Here is a 27,075-nt window from a genome sequence, read left to right on the forward strand (position 1 = left end):
AGGTTGTTTGTTTGTTTTTTCCCTAAGATTTTATTGATTTAATAGAGAGAGAGAGCATGTGGGATCACAAGCAGGGGGGAGTGGGAGAGGGGGAAGCAGGCTCCCCGCTGAGCAGGGATCCTGGGATCATGACCTGAGCTGAAAGCAGCCACCTAACCAACTGAGCCACCCAGGTGCCCCTGGTTTGTTTTTTAATGCGTATCTCCTGGGGTAGGAAGGAAGGTGGGGATGCTGCTATGATGTGGTGGTATTCCGTTAGTTGATCTCAGTGCTGGTCACATAAGTATATTTGCTTTGAGAAATCTTACGAAACTATAGATTGGTACTTGGTACTTTTCAGTATGTATCTGATGCTTCAGTAACATTTGCCAACACCATAAACTCTGTGTACATATACATGTATGTCTGTTGTTTTACTCTTGTAAAGCAGTGTTTTAGTTTTACTACTTGGCTTTTCTTAATTGTCATTTAAAAATAGCATTTACTGGGGTACCTGGGTGGCTCAAATGACTCTTGGTTTTGGCTCAGGTCATGATCTTACAGTTATGGGATCGAGCCCTGTGTCAGGCTCTGTGCTCAGTGTGGAGTCTGCTTCAGATTCTCTCTCCCTCTCCCTCTCTCTCTCTCTCAAATAAATACATAGAATCTTTAAAAATAGCCTTTACTTATCTTTCTTATGTACTAGTTAATAAGTCAGCTCTCTTAGACGCCTATCTTGTATGTACTTAGCTTCATGCCATTCTCTTTTGTTTCCTGTCTTTCCCCACCTGTCTTCTCTGAACTAGTCATAGTAATTTAGCATGTATGTTAAAGAATATTTAGTCATTTTAAGTAGTTTATATTCCTCTTACTAGTTTTAAAAGTTAGGTGAGCTTATTTTTTTTCATTTTATTAAGTTTTTAGTTTTAATTCCAGTGTAGTTAGCATGCAGTGTTATATTATTTTCAGGTATACAATATAGTGATTGAACAATTCTGTACCTGACTCAGTGCTCATCGTGATAAGTGCACTCCTTAATCCCCGTCACCTATTTCACCCATCGCCCTACCCACCTCCTCTCTGGTAACCATCAGTCTGTTCTTAGAGTTAAGAGTCTGTTTCTTGGTTTGACTCTCTTTTTCCTTTGTTCATTTGTTTTGTTTCTTAAATTCCACATATGAGTGAAATTATGTGGTATTTGCCTTTATCTGACTGATTTATTTCACTTAGTATTATTCTCTCTAGCTCAATCCATGTTGTTGCAAAGGGTAAGATTTCATTTTTTATAGCTAAATAATATTCCATTGTATATATGTACTGCATCTTCCTTATCCCTTCATCTGTCAGGAGGCACCTGGCCTGTTTCCATAATTTGGCTTTTGAAAATAATGCTGCAATAAACATAGGAGTGCATGGCGACCTTATTTTTGATAGACTTTATGGTGGTTTATCCTCCATTCTACTCCGTCTTTACAGAGCTGTACATTGTGTGGCTAGACCTTCACTCATTTTTCCTCCCCTTCTAAGACAGTGGCTCCTAAAAGAGCAAATTGTTTTCCTTCTCACAGTCTAAATCAATTGTAGGATCTTTTTTAGAGGAGAGTCCACAAGCTTCCAATGTTCTTCTGGTGAGAAAATTACATTTAATCAGATGACCTGAAAACCTTATTTTATTTCCTGTTTATGTAACTCTATATTCTGTTTGGCAGCATGATTCTGGAACAGAGTGCACTCCAGGAGAATCTAAGAATTTAGGACAGAAAGAAAATGGCAATTACATCATGTATGCAAGAGCAACATCTGGGGACAAACTTAACAACAATAAATTCTCACTCTGTAGTATTAGAAATATAAGCCAAGTTCTTGAGAAGAAGAGAAACAACTGTTTTGTTGGTATGTATGTTTCCCCAACATATATTTTCAAACATTCAGAAAACTTGAAACACTTATGCACCCATCACCTCTATTTTATAACTATTAAAACTTTGGTGTATTTACTTTACCACTTATCCATCCCTCAATTCCATGTTTTTTTGTTGTGATTCAAAGTGGATTGCAGACATCAGTATGCTTCACCCTTAAACACTTTAGCCCATATAATTGAAGTTCGATATTGTTTGTGGTTCTTTTTTTTTTTTCACTAAGTGAAATGTTGCACAGTAAATCCAACATTTAATGAGCTTTGACAAATGGATTTACCTGTATAACCTAAGCACCTGTCAAAATACGGAATATTTCTGTCACCCCAGAAAGTTCTTTCATTTCCTTTTGCAGTCAGTTTCTGCCCCCAACACATTCTCAGAGGCAACGATTATTCTGATTTATTTCACTGTGGAGAAATTTTGCTTGTTTTACTTCATATAAGTGGAATCATATGGTTTACATTCTTTTGTGGAGGGCTGCTTTCACTCAGCATATTTTGAGATTCATCATTAGTGTTCTCTTTTATTGCTGAGTAGTTAATACTGCATTGTATGAATATATCACACTTTGCTCATCCACTCTCCTATTGATGAACACCTGGGCTCTTCGGGTTTTAGCTAATATGAATAAAGCTGCTGTGAAATTCTTTTTTGCCTTATGCTAAAGAAAAATATGTATAATATAAATAAAAATAAATAAAAATAAAAATATACAAAATTTGTATCTAAGCTACTTTTAAGTTAAAATTCAGTGGCATATTAAGTATATTTGTATCGATGTACAACCATCACCACTACCCATTTCCAAACTTTTTCATGTCTCCAGATAGAGATTCTTTGATCATTAAGCAGTAACTCTGGTTTCCCTCTCTCCCTACTTCGTAACCTCTAATGTATTTTTTGTGTCTATGAATTTGCCTATTCTAGGTACCTCATACAGATGGGATCATACAGTATCTGGCCTTCCATGTCTGACTTATTTCACTTAGCATAAAACTTTCAAGATTCATTCAAATTGTAGCGTGTATCAGAATGCCATTCTTTTTATGGCTGAATAATAGTCCATTGTAAGGATAATACCACATTTTGTTTATCCATTCATCTGTTATGCCGCCCTTGCGGCATTTAATATGTTCTAAATATTCTATGTTGTTTTATGTTTGTTTGGGTCCCTGTCTACTTCATAAGATTATAAATTACTTGAGGGCAAACACATCTACCTCCTTCCTGCTCTCCACTCATCGATGCCCTACTAAACCATTCTCCATTTCTAAAATGTTATATAATGTCACTCTGAAATGTTATATAAATGGAATCATACAACATGGAACCTTTGAGATTGGCTTTTTTCACTCAGCATAATTCCCTGAAGATTCATTCAGATTGTTGCCTGTATCAGGAGTTTGTTTTATTGCTGAGTAGTATTCCATGGTGTGTATGTACCACAGTTTGTTGACAGTTGTAGCACAGGCTGCAAGGGAACACAGCTGGAACACGTGAACCCAACACAAGGCATAGCTGAGTCCAAACTATTCTAGAAAGACTAGCTTTATATTTAGAAAGTTCATTCACCTGTTCAAGGCTGCCTGGGCTATTCTGAGTTTCTGGCTATTACGAATAAAGCAGCTATAAACATTTGTATACAGGTTTTTTATGCGAACATAAGTTTTCATTTCTCTGGGATAAATTCCTCCAAATCCAGTTGATGGATCATATAGTAATTGTTTGCTCTTATTTATACAGAACTGTCCAAGTGTTTCCTGGAGTGGCTGTATTATTTTAGATTCCCATCAGCAGTGCATAAGTGATCTAATTTCTCTGCATCCTTGCCAGCTTTTGGTGTTTTTATTGTTTTTATTTTATCCATTCTGATAGCTGTATAGTGATATTTGTTGTGGTTTTAATTTGTATTTTTCTGATGACTAAAGATGTTCATCTTTTCATGCACTTTATTTGCCATCTGTATATCTTCTTTGGTAAAATGTCCATGTTTCTTGGCCATTTCTCATTGGATTTTTTTTTTCTGTTGAGTTTTGAGACGTCTTTATATAGCCTATATACTAGTCATTTGTCAGATATTGATCTGCACATATTTTTCTTCCATTCTGTAACTTTTCATTTTATCCTCTTCACAGAATTTGTCCCAGAATAAAAATTGAATTTTGATCAGGCCCAAATTTTAATTTTTACTTATATTGATTAGCTTTTTCTTTAAGGCCTTCTATTTCTTTTAAAAGGGCAGATCCCAATTATATTGATGGTATCGTTTTTGTTATTCCTGTTGTTATTATCACTGGTAGGTTTTCTAAAACATCTTATGTAGAAGTGCTACATAAATTGGATTTTCACAGTGAACTTTCTGATTGAAGTTGTCTTTTAAAAATGAGCGTATTGCTGTGTAGGTATTATGGTAAGGAAATTTGTTTCTTAAACTATACTGAGGTATGTATCTATTGTATTTTTTGCGTTTAAACAGCACCTTTTCCACTGTACAGAGCCGATTAATGTACATTAAAAAATTATTTATTGACTAGGATACAATCAGCTAAACATAATGTGGGAAATTCTGTAAGACAAAATGACCCAATTTCTTTAACAAATAAATAGTGTAAAAATAAAAAGAGAGAAGGGAGTCTCTTATATATTAAAATAACACATATCAACCAAAAGCAGCCATGGGGTTGAGGATCCTTATGTGGAACTTGGTTCTAATAAATCAATTGTAAAAAGTCAGTTGAGGAAATTGAACATGGATTGGCTATTAGATGCTATTAAGCATATTGTTAATTTTGTTAGATATGGTAATGCTATTATGGTTAGATTTAAAAAAGAAAAAAAACTCCTATCTCTTAGATTCATTTTTATTTACAAGAATAAATGAATATGTTAGGTGGAATTTTTTATAGCATATTGTTGATAGTTGTTAAAGCTAAGCGATTGGTACATGGGAGTTCATTGTACTTCTACTACTTCTATGAATGTTTTAAATTTTCTGTTAATACAGAAGATTTAATTTTTTTCTGGTTGATGAAGACTAACTTAATTTGTATTTGCGTAATATAAAGTGCAGTCATTGTTCAATAAAGCTCAGTGTGGCCTAAATAGAATGTTACCACTTCCAGAAGGGACCTTAAAGGGGACCGTAATGTCAAATCTCTTCACTGTACAGATTAAGAAACTGAGGCCCCCCCCAAAAGGGAAGTGACTTGCCCAAGGCCACATTGCTAGTTAGTGACTGAGCCACTGTTAGAATTGAATTTAGGTCTTCTGATTTCGAGATTCCTAGCTCTGCTTTTTGTATTCATCAAATTATCCTTTCTCCCTTTGTTATGAGGTTCCACAGTTTGTTAATTTTAAATCAAATTCATGTGTACAGATAATGCTTACTTTGTTTTATTGATTTCCTCAGAATCTGGCCAACCTATTTGTGGAAATGGGATGGTGGAGCAAGGTGAAGAGTGCGACTGTGGCTATAGTGACCAGTGTAAAGATGAGTGCTGCTACGATGCGAACCAGCCAGAGGGGAAGAAGTGCAAGCTGAAGCCTGGGAAGCAGTGCAGGTACCCTGCCTGTCCCGGGGGTGCTCACGCTGCCACTGGGCAGCCGAGGGCAGTTATGACCCATTGAAAATTGACGTTAAGAGATGCATGGGGTTTGGAAACTCTGTCTTTATTTGCTGTTGCCTTACATCTTTTTCTGGAGTAGCATTGATGAGTGCACTCAGTGTGCTTGCCAGATTGAGCTACTTATAATTGTAACTTGTGTGGTGAGTGTAAAAAAAAGACAGGCAAGGGTGCTCAGTAAAATACGTACTGTTTAGTTCCTAACTTAAAGATGTGACTATCGTCCGTATTTTTAGAATCTTAACTTTAAATATTTAGGTAATACAGATTTCATTGACTCTTGTAACTTAGTGTCATATGATTATTTCACTTGTCAAAATTACTTTGGTAGTGGTAGATATAAGCAATAGAATATTGCTTGTGCACTACTTTTAAAATGGTTGGTCTGTATATCCTAGTTTGATTTTAGCATACAAATGTGAGAAAAATTGATGAATTGACTAATGTATGATGTAACCGTGAAACACACTGATAGCTCCCCCAATATTAAATCTATTTTCTATGATAGCCTTTCACTAAAGGCAGGTAGAATAAGAATGTTGAGTATAGTATGCCTTGATTATAAAAACAAGACAATCACTTTTTTACATTTATAGAATGTTGAAATTTAGTAGCCTCTTGGTCCAAAATTTGAAGTTTTATGCCAGTCACATACTTACCATTTAAAAGATGAGATTCATGATTAAAAACTTCGGACCATATCTATGTATATAGGAAATATACTAGTGATTTTCTTTAATCATTTTACTGTTTATTCTAGCCCAAGTCAAGGTCCCTGTTGTACAGCACAGTGTACATTCAAATCAAAAACCGAGAAGTGTCGGGATGATTCAGACTGTGCAAAAGAAGGAATATGTAATGGCATCACAGCTCTCTGCCCAGCCTCTGATCCTAAACCAAACTTTACAGACTGTAATAGGCATACACAAGTGTGCATTAATGGGGTAAGCATTTGATTTATAAGCTTTTTATTTAGTTTTAGAAAACCTGCTTTTTCAGAATAATTGTTTATTCTTAAAGCTGCAGAGTTCCAATAATTGATCCTGGTCCCTGTTTTAATAATATCCCTGTCTGTTTCCCCATAAAGCCATGAAGGTGTCATGTGGCATAAGTGCCTGGTGGCATTCGATTAGTTACTGACTTACCTTTCATCTTTCCACTGCGTGTTTTCATAGTCTCTAGAGAAAAGTAGTTGTATAGCTAGGCATATGACTTTGCATGGCTTTTGAGTTTTATAAATTGGTACTTTAACAGCCTACATAAAAGAACTCTTCTGGTCATTTTATCTAAATGTGAAGCCTTTAAAGCTTTCTTGGCTAAATACTCACTTTACATGAGGAAATTTCATTTTTCTCTTCTTATAACGGAGCCATAAAAACCAATGTAAAATTGATGCTCATCTGATCTCTTTCTCTGTTTCTGTTTCGTTTAGATTTTTTAAAGTTGCCATTTCTTTAAAAGAGTTGCTGCCTTAATTGCACTTAACTCTTTTTCAGGTGTGTTTATATGATCCATTTCTTTCTTTTTTTTTTTTTTAAAGATTTTATTTATTTATTCGACAGAGATAGAGACAGCCAGCGAGAGAGGGAACACAAGCAGGGGGAGTGGGAGAGGAAGAAGCAGGCTCATAGCAGAGGAGCCTGATGTGGGGCTTGATCCCAGAACGCCGGGATCACGCCCTGAGCCAAAGGCAGACGCTTAACCGCTGTGCCACCCAGGCGCCCCTATATGATCCATTTCTGATATTAATCTATGCTTTTTTTTCCACTTGTATTTCTACTTAATTGTTTTAGCAGGAGCGGTGTATATCTGTCTGTTACTGTGAACAGTAGGTTTGACTGTATAGAGACAATCGCTGGTCTTTTATTTTTCTTCCAGCAATGTGCAGGTTCTATCTGTGAGAAGTATGGCCTGGAGGAGTGTACCTGCGCCAGTTCAGATGGCAAAGATGACAAGGAATTATGCCATGTCTGCTGTATGAAGAAGAGTAAGGCTTTTAAAACAAGAATATAACATCTGTTTTAAAACCTAATTTTTCTCCTAAATTTTTTTAAAGTTTATTATTGTTATTATTTTTAGTAATCTCTATACCCAGTGTGGGGCTTGAACTCACAACCCTGAGATCAGGAGTTGCATGCTCCTCTGACTGAGCCAGCCAGACACTCCTAAATTTTTCTTTTTTCTTTTTTTTGAGTAAACTCTACCCCCAACGTGGGACTTGAACTCACGACCCCAACATCAAGAGTCACATGCTGTATCAACTGAGCCAGCCAGGCATCCATTTTTCTCCTAAGTTTTAAGCATTAAACTTTGATACCCAGTTTAGATGGATAATTTCCACCAATACTGATCATCTTTGGAAAATTTTAAATGTAGCATAGCATTGTGTTTCTAGTATTATGATCCCTACAATGTTTTAAAAATGATAAGCTAGACAAAAACCTGCCAGCTTTATGGCAATAATTAATATAATTAATATAAACACTGTTAGCCATTGTAGATACTAAGTCAAGAGTTGCTGGCTGTTTGTTTAATATTGTATGTTTAAGGCAAATTACCAATGGTGTTATCCAGCCTAACTAATGCAAGATTTCCTGGTAGGAAATCTGATCTTCAATTTATATTTGGCACTTCTTTTCCAGTGGATCCATCAACTTGTGCCAGTACAGGGTCTTCGCGGTGGAACATGCACTTCGTTGGTCGAACCATCACCTTGCAACCTGGATCCCCTTGCAATGATTTTAGAGGCTACTGTGATGTCTTTATGCGGTGCAGATTAGTAGATGCTGATGGTCCTCTGGCTAGGCTTAAAAAAGCAATTTTTAGTCCAGAGCTCTATGAAAACATTGCTGAATGGATTGTGGTAAGTATAGTTTTCATTTATAAAGAAACCTTAACATGGTTTTTTGGTAATTTTATCTGGCCAGCGGTCACCAATGTTATAAGAAAATCACTTCTGTTTGTACTCTAATTAACTTTATCAGAAGAATGATTTTTAAAGTTCAATGATCCCTGTGTATTATTTTCTTTTAAAGTGGTCAGAATCTCCACACGTATATTGTTCATAGATTAGTTGGTAGATGATAGGGGAGTCCTTCTTTTTATTCCGCTCCCTGGTCCTTCTCCTGAATGGGTTACTTCCTCCTTTGGTCCATATTATTAGGTCATTTTCCTCAAGTTGTTTTGGAAGGCCTTGCTTGCTTTTTATATTTCTCCCTTGTCTCAATATGACAGATAGCCAGCTGCAGCTTCTACTTTGCTGAACAGGAGACATAAAGAGAAATCGGTGATTTTCTGAAGGTTTTTTCTGCTGTTTCCATATAATTTCTTGGTCTTTATCTTGTCAGTGATCAAAAATGTTGAACAGTTAAGATCCGATACTGAGTCTTTTGCAGATTTGTTAATGACTATGGATGTTCATCCAGCATAAATCCACCGAACTCCATTATTTTTAAGCCCACATTTCTCCAGGCTGTACAGATGTCGAATTACCTGAAATTTTCTTAAAAGATTGCTGAGAATGACTATCTGAAGTCACTTAAATATTCATGTTTCTAAGTGATTACATTAAAATATCAGTAGGAAATTTGCAAGTGATGTATTTGAGCATGTGCTATATCTGAACTGAATGAGTTTGCTTTGGAAATTGACTTAGAACTCAGCTCCTCCTCGCTCCCCCCATCCCCAAATTGTTTCTTACATTTTTTGTGTGCGTACAGGACAGAGGATGCCTTAAAGGCACAAAAAAAGTCGTCTGTGGGTTGTCATCCTTTTTGATACTCTTGTAATAACATTTGTAATAAAAACTTTGGAATTATCTCTGGTATTAAAATGGTGTTTATTGGGGTGCCTGGGTAGCTCAGTCGGTTGAGCCTCCAACTCTTGATTTCAACTCAGGTCATGATTTCAGGGAAGTGAGATTGAGCCCCAAGTGGGCTCTGCACTCAGCAGGGAGTCTGCTTCTGTCCTTCTCCCCCCCCCCACTTTGCACATGCATGTATTTGTGTGTGTGTGTGTGTGTGTGTGTACGTGCGCACACAGGCACACACTCTCTCAAATAAATAAATAAATCTTTTTAAAAATGGCATTTATTATACATAGGAAGAATAATACTTTGCATGTTAGAATAGATGGTTTTTAGATTATATAATGTTTATTAGGTAGAAGGATCATTGAACCTGGATTTAGGAGGCCTAGGATTGATTTATTTATTTTTGGAGAATACTTTCCTTTTTTTTTTTTTTTTTTTAAATTAAGCTCTATGTCCAACATGGGGCTTGAATTCACGACCCTGAATCAAGAGTTGCATGTTCTACCTACTGAACCAGCCAAGTGCCCCAGGAGACCTAGGGTTTTAAACCAAAAAATGGGTCAATTGACTTAACTTAGATATCCTTAAAACATGGTATGTTAGTCATTTTCGTACTCCTATGCTTGGTGCATAATAGGTGCTCAAAAAAATATCCATTAAGCTAAAGGTGCCTTTGGCACTGTGGCAGAATGGAAAGAGTATAGGCTTGGGAATTATGCAACGATTCATATCATCCTGTGGCATTTGTTCTATGACTTCAAGTAGCTTGCCTTTCTTGGCCCTTTACTTCCCTCTTTTCAATTGAGATCCAGTTATTCCCCCCCCCCCCCCCCCCACCGATTATCTCTAATAAGAGTAAGTTGAGATCTGGTATACTTGTCAACTATAGAGGACAATGTATTTAAAAAAGTAATCTGATAATGGAGATCTCAGATTTATGTTCTACTGAGTATATGTTGTACCAGATATTTTAGGTTTTCTAGGTAGCGAATCATATCTAAAAATAGTATTTGTTTACTTTTCTCCATTATCTTTAATTTTGATTCCTTTTATTTAGCATATCAAAAGCTCATTCATTCCTATTTTTAAAATATTTAATGAAAATGATTTTTTTTAAGTATTACTTTTTTTCCAGTATTTTTTTTTTTTTTTCTTTTTAAGTAGCCTCCATGCCTGGCATGGAGCCCAACACAGGGCTTGAACTCACGACCCTGAGATCAGGACCTGAGCTGAGATCAAGAGTCGGATGCTTAACTGACTGAGCCGTCCAGATGTCCCTAAAAGTATTTTTAAAACCTTTTTTCATATTTAGATTTGAGGATTTAGTGAAATACTTCTTACAGTGAATTAACAATATGAAGTCTTTTCTTGTGTTCTGAAACTGATTAATCAGGCACTTTTAGGTTTATACAAGTTTGCCTTAAGTGAGTATAGAATGCTTTCATTTTATATCACTGTTGACTTTCACATGCCACTCTTTCAGATGGCATGGCCCGTAATGCTTGGAGAATACCACTAGCCTGTTGCTGCAGTTGTAGGCATTCCTAGGCCAAACAGATAACAAAGATCCGGTGTCTTAGAACCTATTTGTCTCATTTGTGTTCTGTGCAGAGTTCACTTGCATAGCAGAGTTTATTTTGTTACATGAATACTTCATGCTTTGGTTTTTCATCATGTCAGGAAAGTGTCCTTGTAGTTAATAAGCTAGGTTATTAGGGTGCTGTGGTATAAGACGCTGTGAAAGGGAGAAGAAGGGTAAGTTTCACTGGCTTTCCTTGCCAGTGGGGCCAGTGGTTTTTGTCTCCTTTCTGTAGCATACCTGGCACCTTTTCTCCTCAGACAGCATAGAGTAAGAACCTGAACAGTTTAATACTTTTCAGGGCATGAGGTGTACTGACTGCTGCTGGTATCATGGAAATGATGTGAGAAAACTTTTACCTTTTTTTCTGGGAAAAGTTGTTTTTGATAGTATTTTGGATGTATTTTTTAAAAATATGTTTGGTGTATTTGCTGAGTGCTTACAGTGTGTCTGGCAAGGAGATAATGATAAGCGTCCTTTGGAGTTATCAAGGAGTCATCTAGTCCTTAAAAAGTTTGAGAGCGATTACCAAGAAATCTGTTGAGACCCTGCATCCTTATCTCCTTTTTTTTAAAAAAAAAACAAAAAAACAGGGTTGAGGGCATTGGTAATTCTTTTTCACTTTCTTCCATGGTTATTGATTGATGTGTTCACGTTTTCTACATCTTTTGTATTAGTTTTGACATTGTAGAAAACCATCTTTGACTCTGATTTTTTTTTCAAATTTTTCATTGTATTTCTCCATCTTTTTAAGATTTATTTATGTATTTGAGAAGGAGACAAAGCATGGGTGGGGGAAGGGCAGAGGGAGAGAAAGGATCTCAAGCAGATTCCACACCCAGTACTGAGCCCAGTGCAGGGGATGGGAGGTGCTCGATCTCATGACCCTGAGATCATGACCTGAGCCAAAATCAAGAGCTGGACGCTTAACCAACTGAGGCACCCAGGCACCCCTCTCCATCTTTTTAAAAATAATTTCCTGTTATTTTGTGACTTTTTTCTTTTTAATTTATTTAGATTTATCAGGAATTTTCTTTTTTATTATTTTGATAAGAATCAATCGTATATCTCATTTTTAAATTAATTTCTTCTCTCACATTTTGTTGTAACTTTATGAACCTAAGTATCTGTTATTCTTTATGAAAGATTGAAGCCAGTGTTTCCTGAGTGCTTCATAGAATACTAGATCCATGGGTTTGGTGGTCAAATGAGTCTGGAAAACATTGCATACTGTAGTCCCCTCTTAGGTACTTAACGAATATATTGTGGGAAGTCCTGCAGTAAAAAATCCTTAAATTTCGTTTTCCAAACTTACCTGACCCCAGAAGCCTTTATTCATGTAAAGCTTATTAAACCCTAAATATCCTTAGACGTCACTTGGGGGGGACATTGGTTAAGATCAGTAATTCTTATTCCTGGTTGTTCATTAATTAGGGCTTAGACTAATTAATTCAGAATCTCATGGGGTGGCGCTTAAGTATCTGGGTCTTTTAAAAGCGCCTCAGCTATTTCTGGTGGGGAGCCAGGACTGAAAACCAACCATTCATCTAGAACCAGGGGTCGGCAAAATGGCTTATGAGCCAAATCTAGCCCACTGTCTGTTTTTGTATGGCTCACAAGCTAAGAATGGTTTCACATTTTTAAGTAGTTGAAAAAAATCAAATGATATTATTGAAATAATATTCTTCTGAAGATTATATGAAATTCAGATTTCAGTGTCCATAAATAATGATTTTTTGGAATATGGCCACACCTGTCCATTTGCATATTGTCTGCGGAGGCTTTTGTACTTTGAGTATTGCAACAGAGACTATACAGCCCCAAAATCTAAAATATTTATCTGGCCTTTTAGAGGAAATGTTTGCCAACCCCTAATCTAGAGCCTTGAATCTCCAAGTGTTGTCCCCTGACCAGCAGCATCAGCGTCGTCTGGGAACGTGATAGAAATGCAAAGTATCGGCCCTCACCCTGGAACCACTGAGTAGGTGATTGTGCATGCTAAAGTTTGGGAACCATTTTTTAGTTTCTGCAGTTTAATGACTCCTTTTTAAAAGGATTATGACAGAGATTTTCTACTCCGTCATCCTCACATATTAAAATGGAGGGTGGGTGTGGACGTGCGTTGCCCAGTAGAATAGGCCACATAGCTGTCACTTGTGAAACTTGAATAACGAAGATGCAATATTGTCACAGGACTTAGCATATGGTAAGGATTCAGTATATATTTGCTAGATGAATGAAGCAGATTTCTTAAATGTCATAATTTCTATGGAAAAGAATAAAAATTGTGCGTATTATCTTAACTTTGAAGCTATAATATCTTCAGGTTTCAGTGGTATTTTATCCTACTTACCCAGTCTGCGCTTAAAGTAACTAAGAGATTAGTAGCCAGTTGCTTTCTGCTTGGCAGATTGGTGTGAGGGGTGGCACGTGGGGGTGTTGCAGGATGGAAGAACATTTAGTCAAAGTCTAGACAACAGTATATTCTGAAAGACAGAGGGAACCTTTCTGCCCCTGCAGGATGGCAAAACCAGCATCACCACAAGGAGCTGTGGGCCCAAAAAGGCTTTGTGAGCCTCAGGAAGTCTAGAGTGCATTTGCTGAGAGTGAGTTGTCAAACACTGAAACGTTCACTGAAACGATTATATGGTTGAGTTTTTCTGGAGAATTTTTTTTTAAAGATTTTATTTATTAGAGAGAGAGCGTGCACGAGCTTGTGCTCCTGCTCACGCACAAGAGAGGAGAGAGGCAGAGAAGCAGACTGTGCACTGAGTGCAGGGCCTGCCACGGGGCTCTATCCCAGGACCCCGAGATCGTGACCTGAGCTGAGATCAGGAGTCAGATGCTCAACTGACGGGGCTACCCAGGCGCCCCGTGGAGATGTTTAAATACAGTAAAGACTGTCTTATGTCTGGAGAGACTTGAATGTATGTGTTGCTCCTTTCCCTTCACAGTTTTCATTTGGGTGATACCTGTTTTATCATTTTATAATCCTATAGGTTCCTTTTGTTTATTTAGATTATTAAATAAACTATTGTAATTAGTACATAATAAATTAGACTGGTAAATTTTGACCTTTTAATTTATAATTTTTACTTTTTTTCTACTTTGTGTTCTTTTGGCCATGTAAATGACTGTTGAGTAACATCTGTCTGTTTGCTACGCAGAATTATTTTCTCAGACTTGATTTAGTGCTTGGTAACTGCAAAGCTCTGTTTTTAACCTTTTGGTTATCTTCTCTTTGTCTCTTAAGTTTCACTTAACACCCTTGTATCTGTGAAAGGAAAGAGTTGGCGCATAATTTACACTCGTTAAATGTTTGTTGAGTAAATGATGGCTCTCCTTTCTTTCATATTCTAGCAGATGGACAAATTGTGATCTTTTCTTTACAGATGAAACACATATTTTTCGTTTGTTAGTCTTTCCTGGTTTGGTAGTCTTTCCTCTGATTTTATAGTATGTATAAAAGAGAAAAGAAGCAATTTCACATTTAACCAATTCTACGATAATTCTCTTTTAAAGGAAACATTAAAAAATACCCTCTACCAAAGACAGCCATATTTACTACACTCTCAAATACACCATTGTTTTGTTTAGTTTTTCTTGCTGTCTTCTTACCACTGTGATGTTTCATTTTCCCACACACTAAACTCTGAAGAGCTCCTGTCATTGTCACTAAAACATCTCAAGCTGTGGGCTTTTGAGATATGCAGTTACCTGGAAAAATTCGGAGGAAGTCCAAGAATACCACTAAAAGGAACTGGAAGTTCTTAAGGACCTGGGTGCCATATTTAAGTAAATGTTTATTGATCTCAACTGGACCCTCAACTTTTGACTTTTGTTTTCTACAGCTATAACCATTACTAAATCTAGCCTTTCTCTCTTGCATCTGTATTTAAGACTTTTTAGGTACCAAAAAACTAGTATCAGAGATATCAAAACCACCATTTTTTACATCCTGTCTCTATTTTGAGAGCGTTTTCACATTATTTCTATGTGTGGGCCATCTAAAGATAACAAATGAGCTGTTTAGAAGTGTTTACAGGGGCGCCTGGGTGGCTCAGTCGTTAAGTGTCTGCCTTCAGCTCAGGGCGTGATCCCGGCGTTCTGGGATCGAGCCCCACATCAGGCTCCTCCGCTGGGAGCCTGCTTCTTCCTCTCTCACTCCCCCTGCTTGTGTTCCCTCTCTCGCTGGCTGTCTCTCTCTCTGTCAAATAAATAAATAAAATCTTTAAAAAAAAATAGAAGTGTTTACAAAAGTCGATATTTGGAGTAGTGACTTACCTGTAATAACTAGTCCAACAGGTACTTTTTTGTGGGACAGGTACTGAGTTTGTAGCATATAAATTCAGGGAGCTTGTCCATTTGGGATTAGAGAAGACAAGCGCAGAGAAACATGGTTTCATTTCTGCCTGGTGTTTTCATAGAAAATAGGGAAGACCTATTTAGGGAATACCTCTTTAAGGAGGTGATACCAAAACCAAATTCTTAAGGCCTAGTAGAAATAGAGCATACAGATGGATGTTTTATGAATAGGGAGCATCTAAAAAGTGACATACATATGAATTTTTTTAAATAGAAAAGTTGTTTTTACTTTTTTCCTTTTGAAAGTGTGATTATCCTTTTTTTAATTGACAAAGTAATGCATTCAAAAATAAGCCACCTTTTTCCCCTGAAGACCAGTCTTCTCAAGATGATTTTTTTGGTATATTCTTCAGAAACTGTCTATACCATTGCAAAAATGTACCTATTTATTTATCTATTTTTTAGAGAGAAAGAGAGCATGAGTGGGTAGGGAGGGGCAGAGAAAGAGGGAGAGAGAGAATCTTAAGCAGGCTCCACACCCAGCACAGAGCCCAACATGGGGCTTGATCTCACGACCCCAAGATCATGACCTAAGTTGAAATCAAGAGTTGGATGCCCAACCAACTAGCGCCCATAGATATACATATGTACACACACAGACACACACACATGCGCACATGTATATATATTTTTAAAATCTATTTATTTATCTTAATACAAGCAGGAGGGGCAAGAAGGAGAGGGAGAGAGAATCCCCAGCAGACCCCATGCTGAGTGTTGAGTCCGACACAGGGCTCCATTTCATGACCCCCAGATCACGACCTGAGCTGAAACCAAGAGTTGATTGCTCAAACGACTGTGCCACCCAGGCACCCCCCCCATATATATATATGTGTGTGTGTATATATATACATATATACATACATATATATATATATATATATATATATATGTGTGTGTATATATATACACCAGTTCCATCTTTAGGTAGCTGTAACACTGATGACCATGTGGAAGATGGTTTTGAGCAGGGAAGATTAGAAGGAAGGAAATGTGTTAGAGAATATAATGGACTTAAGGAATAGATGTGCATCTCCCGTAGCTAGCGCATCAGCCTGAAATAGGAAAACCATTGATTCTTTGTGCTTATGGATTGGATCACACTGGAGGTGATACTTCCTCCCCAGAGGGGATTTGGGAATGTATGTACTGTAGTTATCAAAGTAACCGAAGAACTCTAGTGGCATTTGACGGCTGAGGGCCAGGGATGCTAAATTTCCTGTGTACCTGAGTGGTTGCGTACCACAGTGCCAGCATGTCTACACTGAGTAAGAAGCACTCATCTACATCCTCATCATCGGTGTGCTTGTTTAAGATGCAGTTTCTTGGGTCCTCCACCAGAACAGCTGAATTGGAATTTGTAGGGTTGTGGCCTGAGAATCTGTGTTTTAATAAGCATATCAGATAATTCTTAGATCTACTCAGTGATAGGAACCGTCCCTTTACCATGTGAGTGCTGACTATTTGAGCTATTTTCCCACTCATAGGACTCTGTCTTTCTACAGCCAGTCATCATATATTCTCAGCTTCTCCCCAAATTCTCAGGCAGATAGTTAGGATAGAGACTTAGAATTGAAGGGTTAGTGTTGGATGGTATCCATTTAGGTATAGGCTCCAAACTAATGTCCTGTATGTGGGTATAGGACAGGGGTTGAGAGACCACGGCCGATGGGTCAGATCCAGTCTGCTCCCGGTTTTTGTGAATAATATTTTTTTGGGGGAAGAAAATACAGCCACACTCATTTGTTTGCATGTTATCCATGGTGGCTTTTGTTCTAGAATGGCAGAAATGAGTAGTTTGACAGAGACAAGCCTAAAATGTTTGTTGTTTGGCCCTTTATAGAAAAAGTTTGAGAACAGTGGTTCTCAGTCTTGGCTGCATAATGGAATAATCTGGGCAGTTTTAGTAAAATTACTGATGTCATAGTCCCTCCACCACCCCATGTGGGTCTGGGATTTGGTCTGGGTATCTTGAGTTTTAAAAGCTTTCTAGGTGATTCTAATGTGCAGCTAAGGAGAACCACTGGTATAGAGCAGGATAACACTTGTAGTAGAACAAACTGGTGATTTTTAGTTCTTTATGTATTGTATTAGTGTCAGAAATGCAGACAGTGGAGGGAGAGGAAGGTCCTACTTCATCACGTGCCATATTTAAAAGGCCTCTGGATGCTAGGAACAGGACAGAAGCTGTGCATATAGGCTATGGAAAATTTATGTAACAAGGGAAAGGAAATATCCTAAAGACTCCCTAGGAGAACAGTGCTCTGAAAATTATTTTCTATAGAAAACAAAAGAAAATTTTAAAAGATTCTCTGGCAATCCTCAGTAGGATACAAGAAGTGGCCTCCGAAAAGTAGATTGTAAACTTGTGGTTTCCAAGTGAGATTCAGCTCTGTAAACATGTCTTATATGGTCTATGTATTGTTTTTAGAAATTTTGAGTGAGGTGCCAGCATTTAAAAATAGATTTCACATAAAGATTGAGATTTGTTAGCTTCTTTTGAAAAATCAAATCTTTTAGCAATAAGGCTGAATTGCATTATATCTTACCTTCTCCCTTCCTGAACAGTATATTTCTAAAGCCATTAGATGAGGCCAAGTAAGGTAGGCATCCATGCCAGGTGGGGGGAGCTGTCATGGCACAGAGCGGGGTGTTAGAGCCTGAGCAGAGCAGGGAGGGTTTAGAATGGGGAAGAAGACCAATATGAGGTGGTTAAAGCCCAAGCAGGGTGGAGGGGCAACTATCAGAGTACAAGAGTCCTGAGGAGGATGTCTACATATGAAGGGCATTTCTAAAGGGAACCAGGGCTCCTTGGAGAAATGGCTGATTCCAGGACTGGGGCAGGGAAAGAACAAGATAAGCCTAGAACTAATTGTGCCAGAAAGTAAAGTGTTCAAAAACTGGTAGGGACATGTTCAAAAGACACACTACAATAGTAGCAGATTATAACCCATTGAATAAAATAGGAAACCATGAGGGAATAATAATGAATGAAATGAACAAATTGAAAGTTTGATGAAGAATGGGATATCTACATACTCATTGACTGCAAAAAAGAGGAGTATCCTTATGGTGACGTTTGACAGATAACACCTTAATCAAGCAATCAAGTTAACACATTAGTAACAAGATCAAAAACGTGTGTCACCTGATAGGATGCAGTGAGAACAATGCCGCTATCACTTCTGTGGTCTTCTTACTAAAGGTGTATGACTGGAGTCTGCTCATAGGGTCACATTCAAGAAACCTAAATTGAGGGACATTCCAGTACTAAGTAACCGGCCTGTACTCTCCAAAAGTTGTCAAGGTTATATAAGCCAAGGAAGGACTGTGGAACTTCTCCAGATTGTAGGAGACTGAAGAAACACAGCCCCTAAATGCACCGCGTAATTCTGATTGGATGGTATTGGGACAAATGGCAAAGCTTGATTGGGGTCTGAGGATTAAATGGTAGCAATTTATCAGTGCTCATTTACTGATTTTGATGATTGTGTTGTGGTTATCTAGAAAACCCCTTATGTTGTAGAATCTATATGCTAAAATGTTTAGTGGTAACAGGGCATTATGCAGCTACTCTCAGTTCCAGATTTTAATAAGTTCTTTGTACTAGCAGCTTTTCTATAAGTTTGAGATTCTTTTAAAATAAAACAGTTTAAATGAAATAAAGTTTAAATTAAATAAAATTTAAATAAAGTTTAAATTAAATAAAGTTTAATAAAGTTTAAATAAAACTTAAAAATACATATGTATATGAAAGGCTTTATGCGCACATGAAAAAAGTGGCTTGGGATATTTTCCACAACATGTATTTTTCGTTTAGTTTTTATTGTTATAGTTACGTTGTCACTACTGGTAAAGAAAGCAGGATAGAAGTAGTAGGCTATTGTTATAAGACCCCTTATCATTAAAAATCTTAAATGAGAGTTTCTTGGGCAATAATGCAATAACTAATATATATTATATCAGTCTGTGTTATGCCAATGTGAAGGTTATAAAATAACCTTTTAATAAAAGTTATAATAATAAAAAATAATTTTGTATTTTGTACGATGTTTATTAGTACTAATTATTACCTTAAAATTTAAATATTTTGAATTGCAAAAGAGACTTAGAATTTAAGAATAGAAACTGTAATTTTTCCATAAACAAGATTATACCAGTAATTTTTGAAGTTTTTTTGTTTGGCTCATTGATTTGTTTAATAGGATTTAAGTTAGAAGTGAAATTTTTAGTTCCTTCTTAGGCTGGGTAAACTTTGCTTGTAGAATATGTATATCCTTCCATTTTTCATATTAAAAAAAGACTAACCTTTAAATGAATATATATAATGGATATTATGATATAAATACATAATACTTTATATATCATCATATATAAAATGATAATATGTAAAACATAAGAACTAAGATGTGTCATATAAAAATAATTTCATAACTGTAGTCTGGGGCTTAAATTCCAAATGAAATAGAGTAACAGGAAAAGGGAGGGGCTCAAAAAAGATAGAATTTCAGTATTAATTTTGATTAGAAAAAATATATAGGTTCAAGATTATTTAAAAAATTTATCTAGTAGAATTTATTTAAAGATTTTATTTATTTATTTTGACAGAGAGGGAGAGCGCACAGCAGAGGGCGTGTGAGAAGCGGACTCCCCACTGAGCAGGGACCCCCGATATTGGGCTCGATCCCAGGACCCTGGGATCATGACCCATGCTGAAGGCAGATACTCAACCAATTGAGCCACCGAGGCGCCCCTAGAAGTAAAATTTGAAGCAAGTAATATACCCTCTAAGTCACTAGAGAATGTAAAAGCAAACAGACATAGTTTATAAGAGTAATAGGCAAAAGCGAGCAGGCAAAGTTTATAAGAGTAATAGGCAAAAAAAGAAGGGAAATATTCAAACCAGAAAATACTTAATAACATTGGAAAATACAATATAAACTTTATGCAGGGTGGACCCTAGTTTTGCATGTGAGTTTATCTGTGTGTATGACCAACATAGCTGTATCTAGAAAAGAGACTGAAAGCAAAGTAAGATTGAGTGGTTTCATATAGGGTATGAAATTATGGGCGATTTTTTTCCCCCCTTTATACTTCTGATATTTGAAGAAATTAATCTCATCTATGGTATCTGTACACTTCCCAAAGAACAAATGTTCTTCAAAAATTAAAATGTAATATGTATATTTTATGTAATATAAAATATTCTAAAATATTTTACAGTTCTTTCAGTAGACAAATCTGTTTATTTCTAGGTTTATTGGTGGGCAGTATTACTTATGGGAATTGCCCTCATCATGCTAATGGCTGGGTTTATTAAGATATGCAGTGTTCATACTCCAAGTAGTAACCCAAAGCTGCCTCCTCCTAAACCTCTTCCAGGTAAGACAGTTTGAGCAAGGTATGTATTTTTATAACTCGGAACTGTTCAGCAGGTAGAACTGAATGATAAATGAGTCTTTAGTAACAAATTTTATGGTACTTTCTCTTTGAGAATGAGATTAGTGGATGAATTATTTAGTTGATTTTTAAGTATGTTTATCAATCCAATCTAGCTAATGGCTGCCAATTTAATGCTAATCTGTCTTGAGTCACTAAAAATATTTAGACTTAGACAATTTTATTTTTGCCTGATACCTGTTTTCTTTTTTCTAATTTTTCATATTCTTAAGTCTTCCCTTTTTTTGTTTTTATTATGATAGGCTACTTCTAAATGATTGGTTTTTCTATTCTAATAGCTATGCTTCTGTTTCTAATGTTTGTGCTCTTGAAATATTTTCTGGCACATAAATTCATTTTCCCTAGGGGTGATGTTTATGAGGAAATAGAGATGATAGTCTGTGGGAAGGGCTTAGGATAGAGGCTTCAGTCACCAAGTAACCATACTTTTACTCTCCATCTCTGAAAACAACACCTGAGGTTTGGTCTCCATCCTTGGCCTCTGATGGAGACACAGCATTGGGAGGAAGCTTTCTTTAGATTAGCTCCAGGGATTTGGAGAAGAAAAGGGTTAGCAACTGCTCTAGGTTATTTAGTTCCCGTCTGTCTGTCCCTCACCTTCCCCAGGCTGTTTGTGGCTTCTGTGCTGCCCTCAGAGCGCCTGCCCTAGAACTCTTCACTCTCGGTGTGGTGCAGACAGGGTGCCCTAATGATGGTGAGGAGAATGAGAGCTGAATGACATCTGTCCCTCTCCTGCCTCCCCCAGACTTCTCATGAACCTCTTGCCTCAGGCCAAGTCTGCTACCCTACACAAAGTAGTTTAAAACTAGGGGTTTCTTAAAATTTCTCTCTCAGCTGCTCCCCTGAATATACCTATCTTGGGGCAGGAGAGCTCAGTAGTCATGCCTGGGACAGCATCTTGGTGTGGGAATCAGAGGAAATTTGATTTTGATGTCTTTGCTTTTTGTAAATGAACAGTGTTAGCACTGTAAAACTTATATTAATTTCTTAGGGATTTCTAAGGGCCACATCACACTTATTAGATATGTTACCAATTATGATCTCATGCAATATAACAATTTTGTTACTTGATTTCACTTTAAGCAAATTCCAGCTTTAAAAACTTAAAAAAAAAACAAAAACGCTAGCTATCATTGAACCCTCCCCAAAAGCACTTTTTTTTTAAAGATTTTATTTATTTATTCAACAGAGAGATAGCCAGCGAGAGAGGGAACACAAGCAGGGGGAGTGGGAGAGGAAGAAGCAGGCTCCCAGCGGAGGAGCCTGATGTGGGGCTCGATCCCAGAATGCCGGGATCACGCCCTGAGCTGAAGGCAGACGCGTAACCGCTGTGCCACCCAGGCGCCCCCCAAAAAGCACTTTTACATAAATTGTCATATAAACGTCACAGATAATATAGCAAGACTGCATTATTATCCCTGTTTTACAGACTAGGCATCTGAGTTATAGAGAGTTTAAGTCATTTGCTCAAAGACTGTAATTTATTCCTCATGGATTCTGTCCTCAGAATTCATATTAATCTAATAGTTGTGTCTGTTGAGCACTTGAAATGTGGCTAGTTTACATTGAGACGTGTCGTAAATATAAAATACATACCAGACTGGGAAGACTTGGTATATGAAAAAGAATGAAATAGTTCATTAATACTTTTTAGTATTGATTATACCTTGAGGTGATAATATTTTGCCTACATTGGATTAAGTGAAATAAAAAAGTTATTAACTTTATTTTGCCTGTCTTTTTGACTTTTTTCATTACGGCTACCAGAAAATTTAAAATTACATCTACGGCTTGTATTTCTGTCGGAGAGTGCTGATCTAGAACCTTTCTTACTGAATTGGCAGCTTTGGTTTTTAAGATTCAAGTGCGTGGTAAATGCGTTTGACTTTTGTTTGTGACCGCAGGCACTTTAAAGAGGAGGAGACCTCCGCAGCCCATCCAGCAACCCCAGCGTCAGAGGCCCCGGGAGAGTTATCAAATGGGACACATGAGACGTTAACTGCAGCTTTTGCCTTGGTTCTTCCTAGTGCCTACAATGGGAAAACTTCACTCCAAAGAGACACCTATTAAATCATCATCCCCAAACTAAACCCTCACAAATAACAGTCGAAGAAAAAATGGCAAGAGATCATGTCCTCAGACCAGGTGGAATTACTTAAATTTTAAAGCCTGAAAATTCCAATTTGGGGGTGGGGGGCGGTGGAAAAGGAACCCAATTTTCTTATGGACAGCTATTTTTAACCTAATGGCACAAAGTCTTAGAATATTATTATGTGCCCCGTGTTCCCTGTTCTTCGTTGCTGCATTTTCCTCACTTGCAGGCAAACTTGGCTCTCGATAAAACTTTTATCACAAATTGAAATATATATATATTTTTTTCAACTGCCAGTGAAGGCTAGGAGGCTCGACCACCTCAACATTGGAGACATCACTTGCCAATGTACATACCTTGTTATATGCAGACATGTATTTCTTACGTACACTGTACTTCTGTGTGCAATTGTAAACAGAAATTGCAATATGGATGTTTCTTTGTATTATAAAATTTTTCCGCTCTTAATGAAAAATTTACTGTTTAATTGACATACTCAGGATAACAGAGAATGGTGGTATTCAGTGGTCCAGGATTCTGTCATGCTTTACACAGGCAGTTTTGAAGTGAGAATCAATTTACCTTTTTATAATGATGGAGTTGGTTCTGATACTCATCTTGTCTTCATCCAATGGCTGCTAAGAGCACAGGAGTGACTACGCTGAGAACACAGCTAAGTGTGCAGACTGGACGTACGCAGCATACTACTTCAGAGTCCGTTCTTACGTAAACGTCTGACTTCTGCTTACTTATTTTAAACTTTCTAATTCAATTCCAGTTTTGAATTGATAGGTGAAATTTTAATCATGCTTTGGTAGAAATTATGTCAATGAAATGATTTTTTTTATTTGTAGCCTGTTATTTGTGTTTTCCATATATCTAAAGTATGCTAATTATGTTTTTGGTTTTTTCTGATATGGAAAAGAAAAGCTGTGTCTTTTATTTTATCAAAATGTTGGAACAGTTTTTTCAGCATACTATCACTGATCATTGGTAACCACTAAAGAAGGGTGATTTGTTCAACTAGTAGTTAAAATTGTAGATAATCTAGGCCTTCTGACATTTTTTTCCTTAAAATATTTTAACAACAGTGAAGGTGAAACAGCACAATGTCCCATTCCAAATTTATTTTTTAAACAGATGTAAATAATTGGCTTTTTAAAGAAAGAAAGCAAAAGCATTTAATGTATTAACAGGCTTATTGCTATGCAGGAATGGAAGGGGGCATTACAACAAAGTTTTAAGCTTGTGACATATTTATTGCTTCTGTTTTCCAACTACATCACTTAAATTAGAAGTAAACAGCTATGATTTTTCTGGCTTCACATAGGAGGCAAATTTAGGGAACGTTGAAAAGATTTGTGTTTTGGCTTTTTTTTTCCTTTTTGTTTCTTAAGAGTATAAGGTTTACACAATCATTCTCATAATGTGACGCAAGCCAGCAAGGCCAAAAATGCTAGAGAAAATAATGGGATCTCTTCCTTGTAAACTTGTACAGTATGTGGTGACTTTTTTCAAAATACAGCTTTTTGTACATGATTTAGAGACAAATTTTGTACATGAAACCCAGATAGACTATAAATAATTCTAAACAAGTAGGTAGATATGTATGTAATTGCTTTTAAATCATTTAAATGCCTTTGTTTTTGGACTGTGCAAAGGTTGGAAGTGGGTTTGCATTTCTAAAACAGTGACTTTTATTCTGCAAGAGTTCTTAGTAACTTCTTGAGTGTGGTAGACTTTGGGACATGTACATTTTTTGCTTGTAATGTTATCCTGTGGTAGGGTTTTGGCAGGTACACACTGCCCTATTTTATTTTGAGTCTAAGTTAAATGTTTTCTGACAAGAGATACGTGCACTGAACTCTTTCCACTGCGAATCAAGATGTGGTAAAAGAAAAGGATCGAGACAAAGGAGACCTAATACTGCTGTCAGTTTAATGTCCACTGTGTTTTATACAGTATCTTTTTGTTCACTTTGGAAATTTTTACTAAAAATTGCAAAAAATAAAGTATTGTGCAAAGATGTAAGGTTTTTTGAAACTTGAAATGCATTAATAAATAGACTTGATGAAATCAACTCGAAGGTTCCATACTCTTTGAACTCGGGAACTAGCAAAAGGAGCTTCCCGCCAGGCACCTTTCCCTTCCTAACTGAAGGAGAGATGATTAAGCGGAGAGAGGATTGACTCTTTCCACACACATACGGATAGTTTTATTCCAGGTTAGGAGTCCATGAAAAAAATGTATGATCAGCTATCTCTGTATCTACACACAGTGATCGTTTAAAAGAATACTCGACTGATCTCGACTGCTTTACATTACTTCTAATCAATATTCAAAATGTTTAAAAGTCTTAGTCTTGGTAGACGAACAGAGTCATTTTGGAAACTGTGGTCTTACATCGCCAAGTTTTGAATACTAAGTACCTCATTTATTTTAAAAGTCTATTTGTGTAGTTAGTATGTTTTAAAGTTTGGAGCCACATTTTCGTGTTTTGTCAAATTCATAGCAAATAAGGAGAGAACTGACATTTCGGCCTTAACAATAAAAGAATTATAAGCCCAGACTGGTGCCCTGCACAGAATGATCTGCCCCCCATTTTTTTTTTTTTTAAATCAAGACCAGCTATAAATAAGTCGTATTTGTTAAATGAGTACATATGCAATACTTTCTAGTTACTTCGATTTATTAACATCAGAGTGTATATCATGTTTAATTTTGTTCGTGAAGCCATTAATATTAATTCAGATGATTGCAAATTTGTTGTTTTTCCTTACAAGTTGAATGCTTAGAATGTTTAGAATGTTTTTCCCTCTCAGTTTTCTAAATTCCAGCGACAACTCACAAACAAAATCAATAAGACACATTATTATGGTTTTTGGACTTGGTGTTCCCCATAACTTCAGGCAAGACCATATGATTTGGGGAAGGACTTTTTAAAGGGAAAGACGACTTTATCTGGTCAGTCTTGTTTTCTGCGGTGTCCTCAGCACTTTGTGCTTTGGGTACTTCATTTTTGTCATATTCACGGGCCAGTGAAAACTGAAGGTTTCTCCAAATTGAACAAACTACTTTTAAGTTCCTTCTCTGTCCATGCGGCTGGTACATTTTAAGATGAATAGTGATTATTATTTCTCCCAAAACGGGATTAGTGTCCTTAGCAGCTGTGCCATTGTGGGTACTTGTGCTTGAGAAGGTTTTTAATTTCTTGTTGAGTGTTTCTGATGACAAGTGTAGGAGGGTCGGTGTAGGAAATGCATTACAAGACTGGACAGCCCATCGGCAGGGGTATAAGAGGGGGTGACGTTCAGTATCGAGAATTAAAGGTCAGTGTCTTCCCAAACTAGAGAGCAAGTTGGATACAGTTTTAAAGCAGCTGCCAGGGACAGTTCATCTTTAAAGAAGTCTAACTTTGCAGTAAATTGTAGTTTCTTGAAAAACAGTTTTGACTTCTAAGTAATAAATATGGTCAGTTTGCCCCACAGAGCTCAGCTTCAGTTTGGCATTTCTGGTTTTATGTTCTTAATTAAAAACAACTCCTATTTAAATCTCTTTTTCCATTTATTACCGGTTTAGTTTTTCCATTATTGGTTCTGTAGCCAGCCCTTTATATATTATTAGGATACAGAATGAGCCCTTGTGTGCTATATTGCGATAGTGCTTGTATGTCTAAGATGTATACGTGTGTGCATGATTTTCAGTAGAAATGCATATATTTTATAATTGATACGCTCTTCAGAGCGTGTGTTCTCTCCCATAAAAAGCAATGGGATGCTAGGCAAAATGGAAGGTTGAACAAAATATTTATAGCCTCTGCTCTTTCCTAAAATCTCCACTAAAGTCACAGTGACGGGGGAAAGAAAAGAGCATAATTTGACAAGGATAAGGAATGCTGAAGCAAAGACAACAGGAACACAATTTTTGAAACTGGGAAGCAGGTGGAGTAGTGTATGACTTGGCAGGCCCAGCAAAGCCAAGTCCTAAGCCAGTAGTAGAAACATGAGAATGACCCAGTGTGCCCTGTTCAGATTTTGGGATATAGCCTTCAAGACTTTTTTCTATTTTTGTGGTTAAAAGCATGATACGAATACTTCTGTACCCACCTTTCTTATTTAACAATATACTGACAAAGTATCTACATCATTTTAATGACTATAAATGTTTCATTCTATGGATGTACTTACTGTACATTCTTAAAATTAACCAGTTCCCTCCTGTTTGCACATATAGGTTTTTAGATC

The 27,075-nt window shown here is 36.8% G+C and overlaps 1 protein-coding gene across 2 annotated transcripts in view; it reads left to right on the forward strand.

Annotated features, from left to right (window-relative positions):
• Positions 1-24,911, forward strand: part of ADAM10 (ADAM metallopeptidase domain 10) — a 132,789-nt gene extending 107,878 nt beyond the window's left edge. For both annotated transcript variants that reach the window (XM_008706028.2, XM_040620591.1), the window contains 7 exons: positions 1,689-1,872; positions 5,311-5,461; positions 6,285-6,468; positions 7,403-7,511; positions 8,167-8,387; positions 20,535-20,661; positions 22,644-24,911. In XM_008706028.2, coding sequence (XP_008704250.2) covers positions 1,689-1,872; positions 5,311-5,461; positions 6,285-6,468; positions 7,403-7,511; positions 8,167-8,387; positions 20,535-20,661; positions 22,644-22,738 — 1,071 coding nt within the window. In that variant the 3' untranslated portion in view covers positions 22,739-24,911. The remainder of the gene's footprint in view (positions 1-1,688; positions 1,873-5,310; positions 5,462-6,284; positions 6,469-7,402; positions 7,512-8,166; positions 8,388-20,534; positions 20,662-22,643) is intronic.
• The last annotated feature ends 2,164 nt before the right edge of the window (positions 24,912-27,075 follow it).

This window comes from Ursus maritimus, unplaced genomic scaffold (genome assembly GCF_017311325.1).
Source record: "Ursus maritimus isolate PB19 unplaced genomic scaffold, ASM1731132v1 scaffold_35, whole genome shotgun sequence".
NCBI classification, from domain to species: Eukaryota; Metazoa; Chordata; class Mammalia; order Carnivora; family Ursidae; genus Ursus; species Ursus maritimus.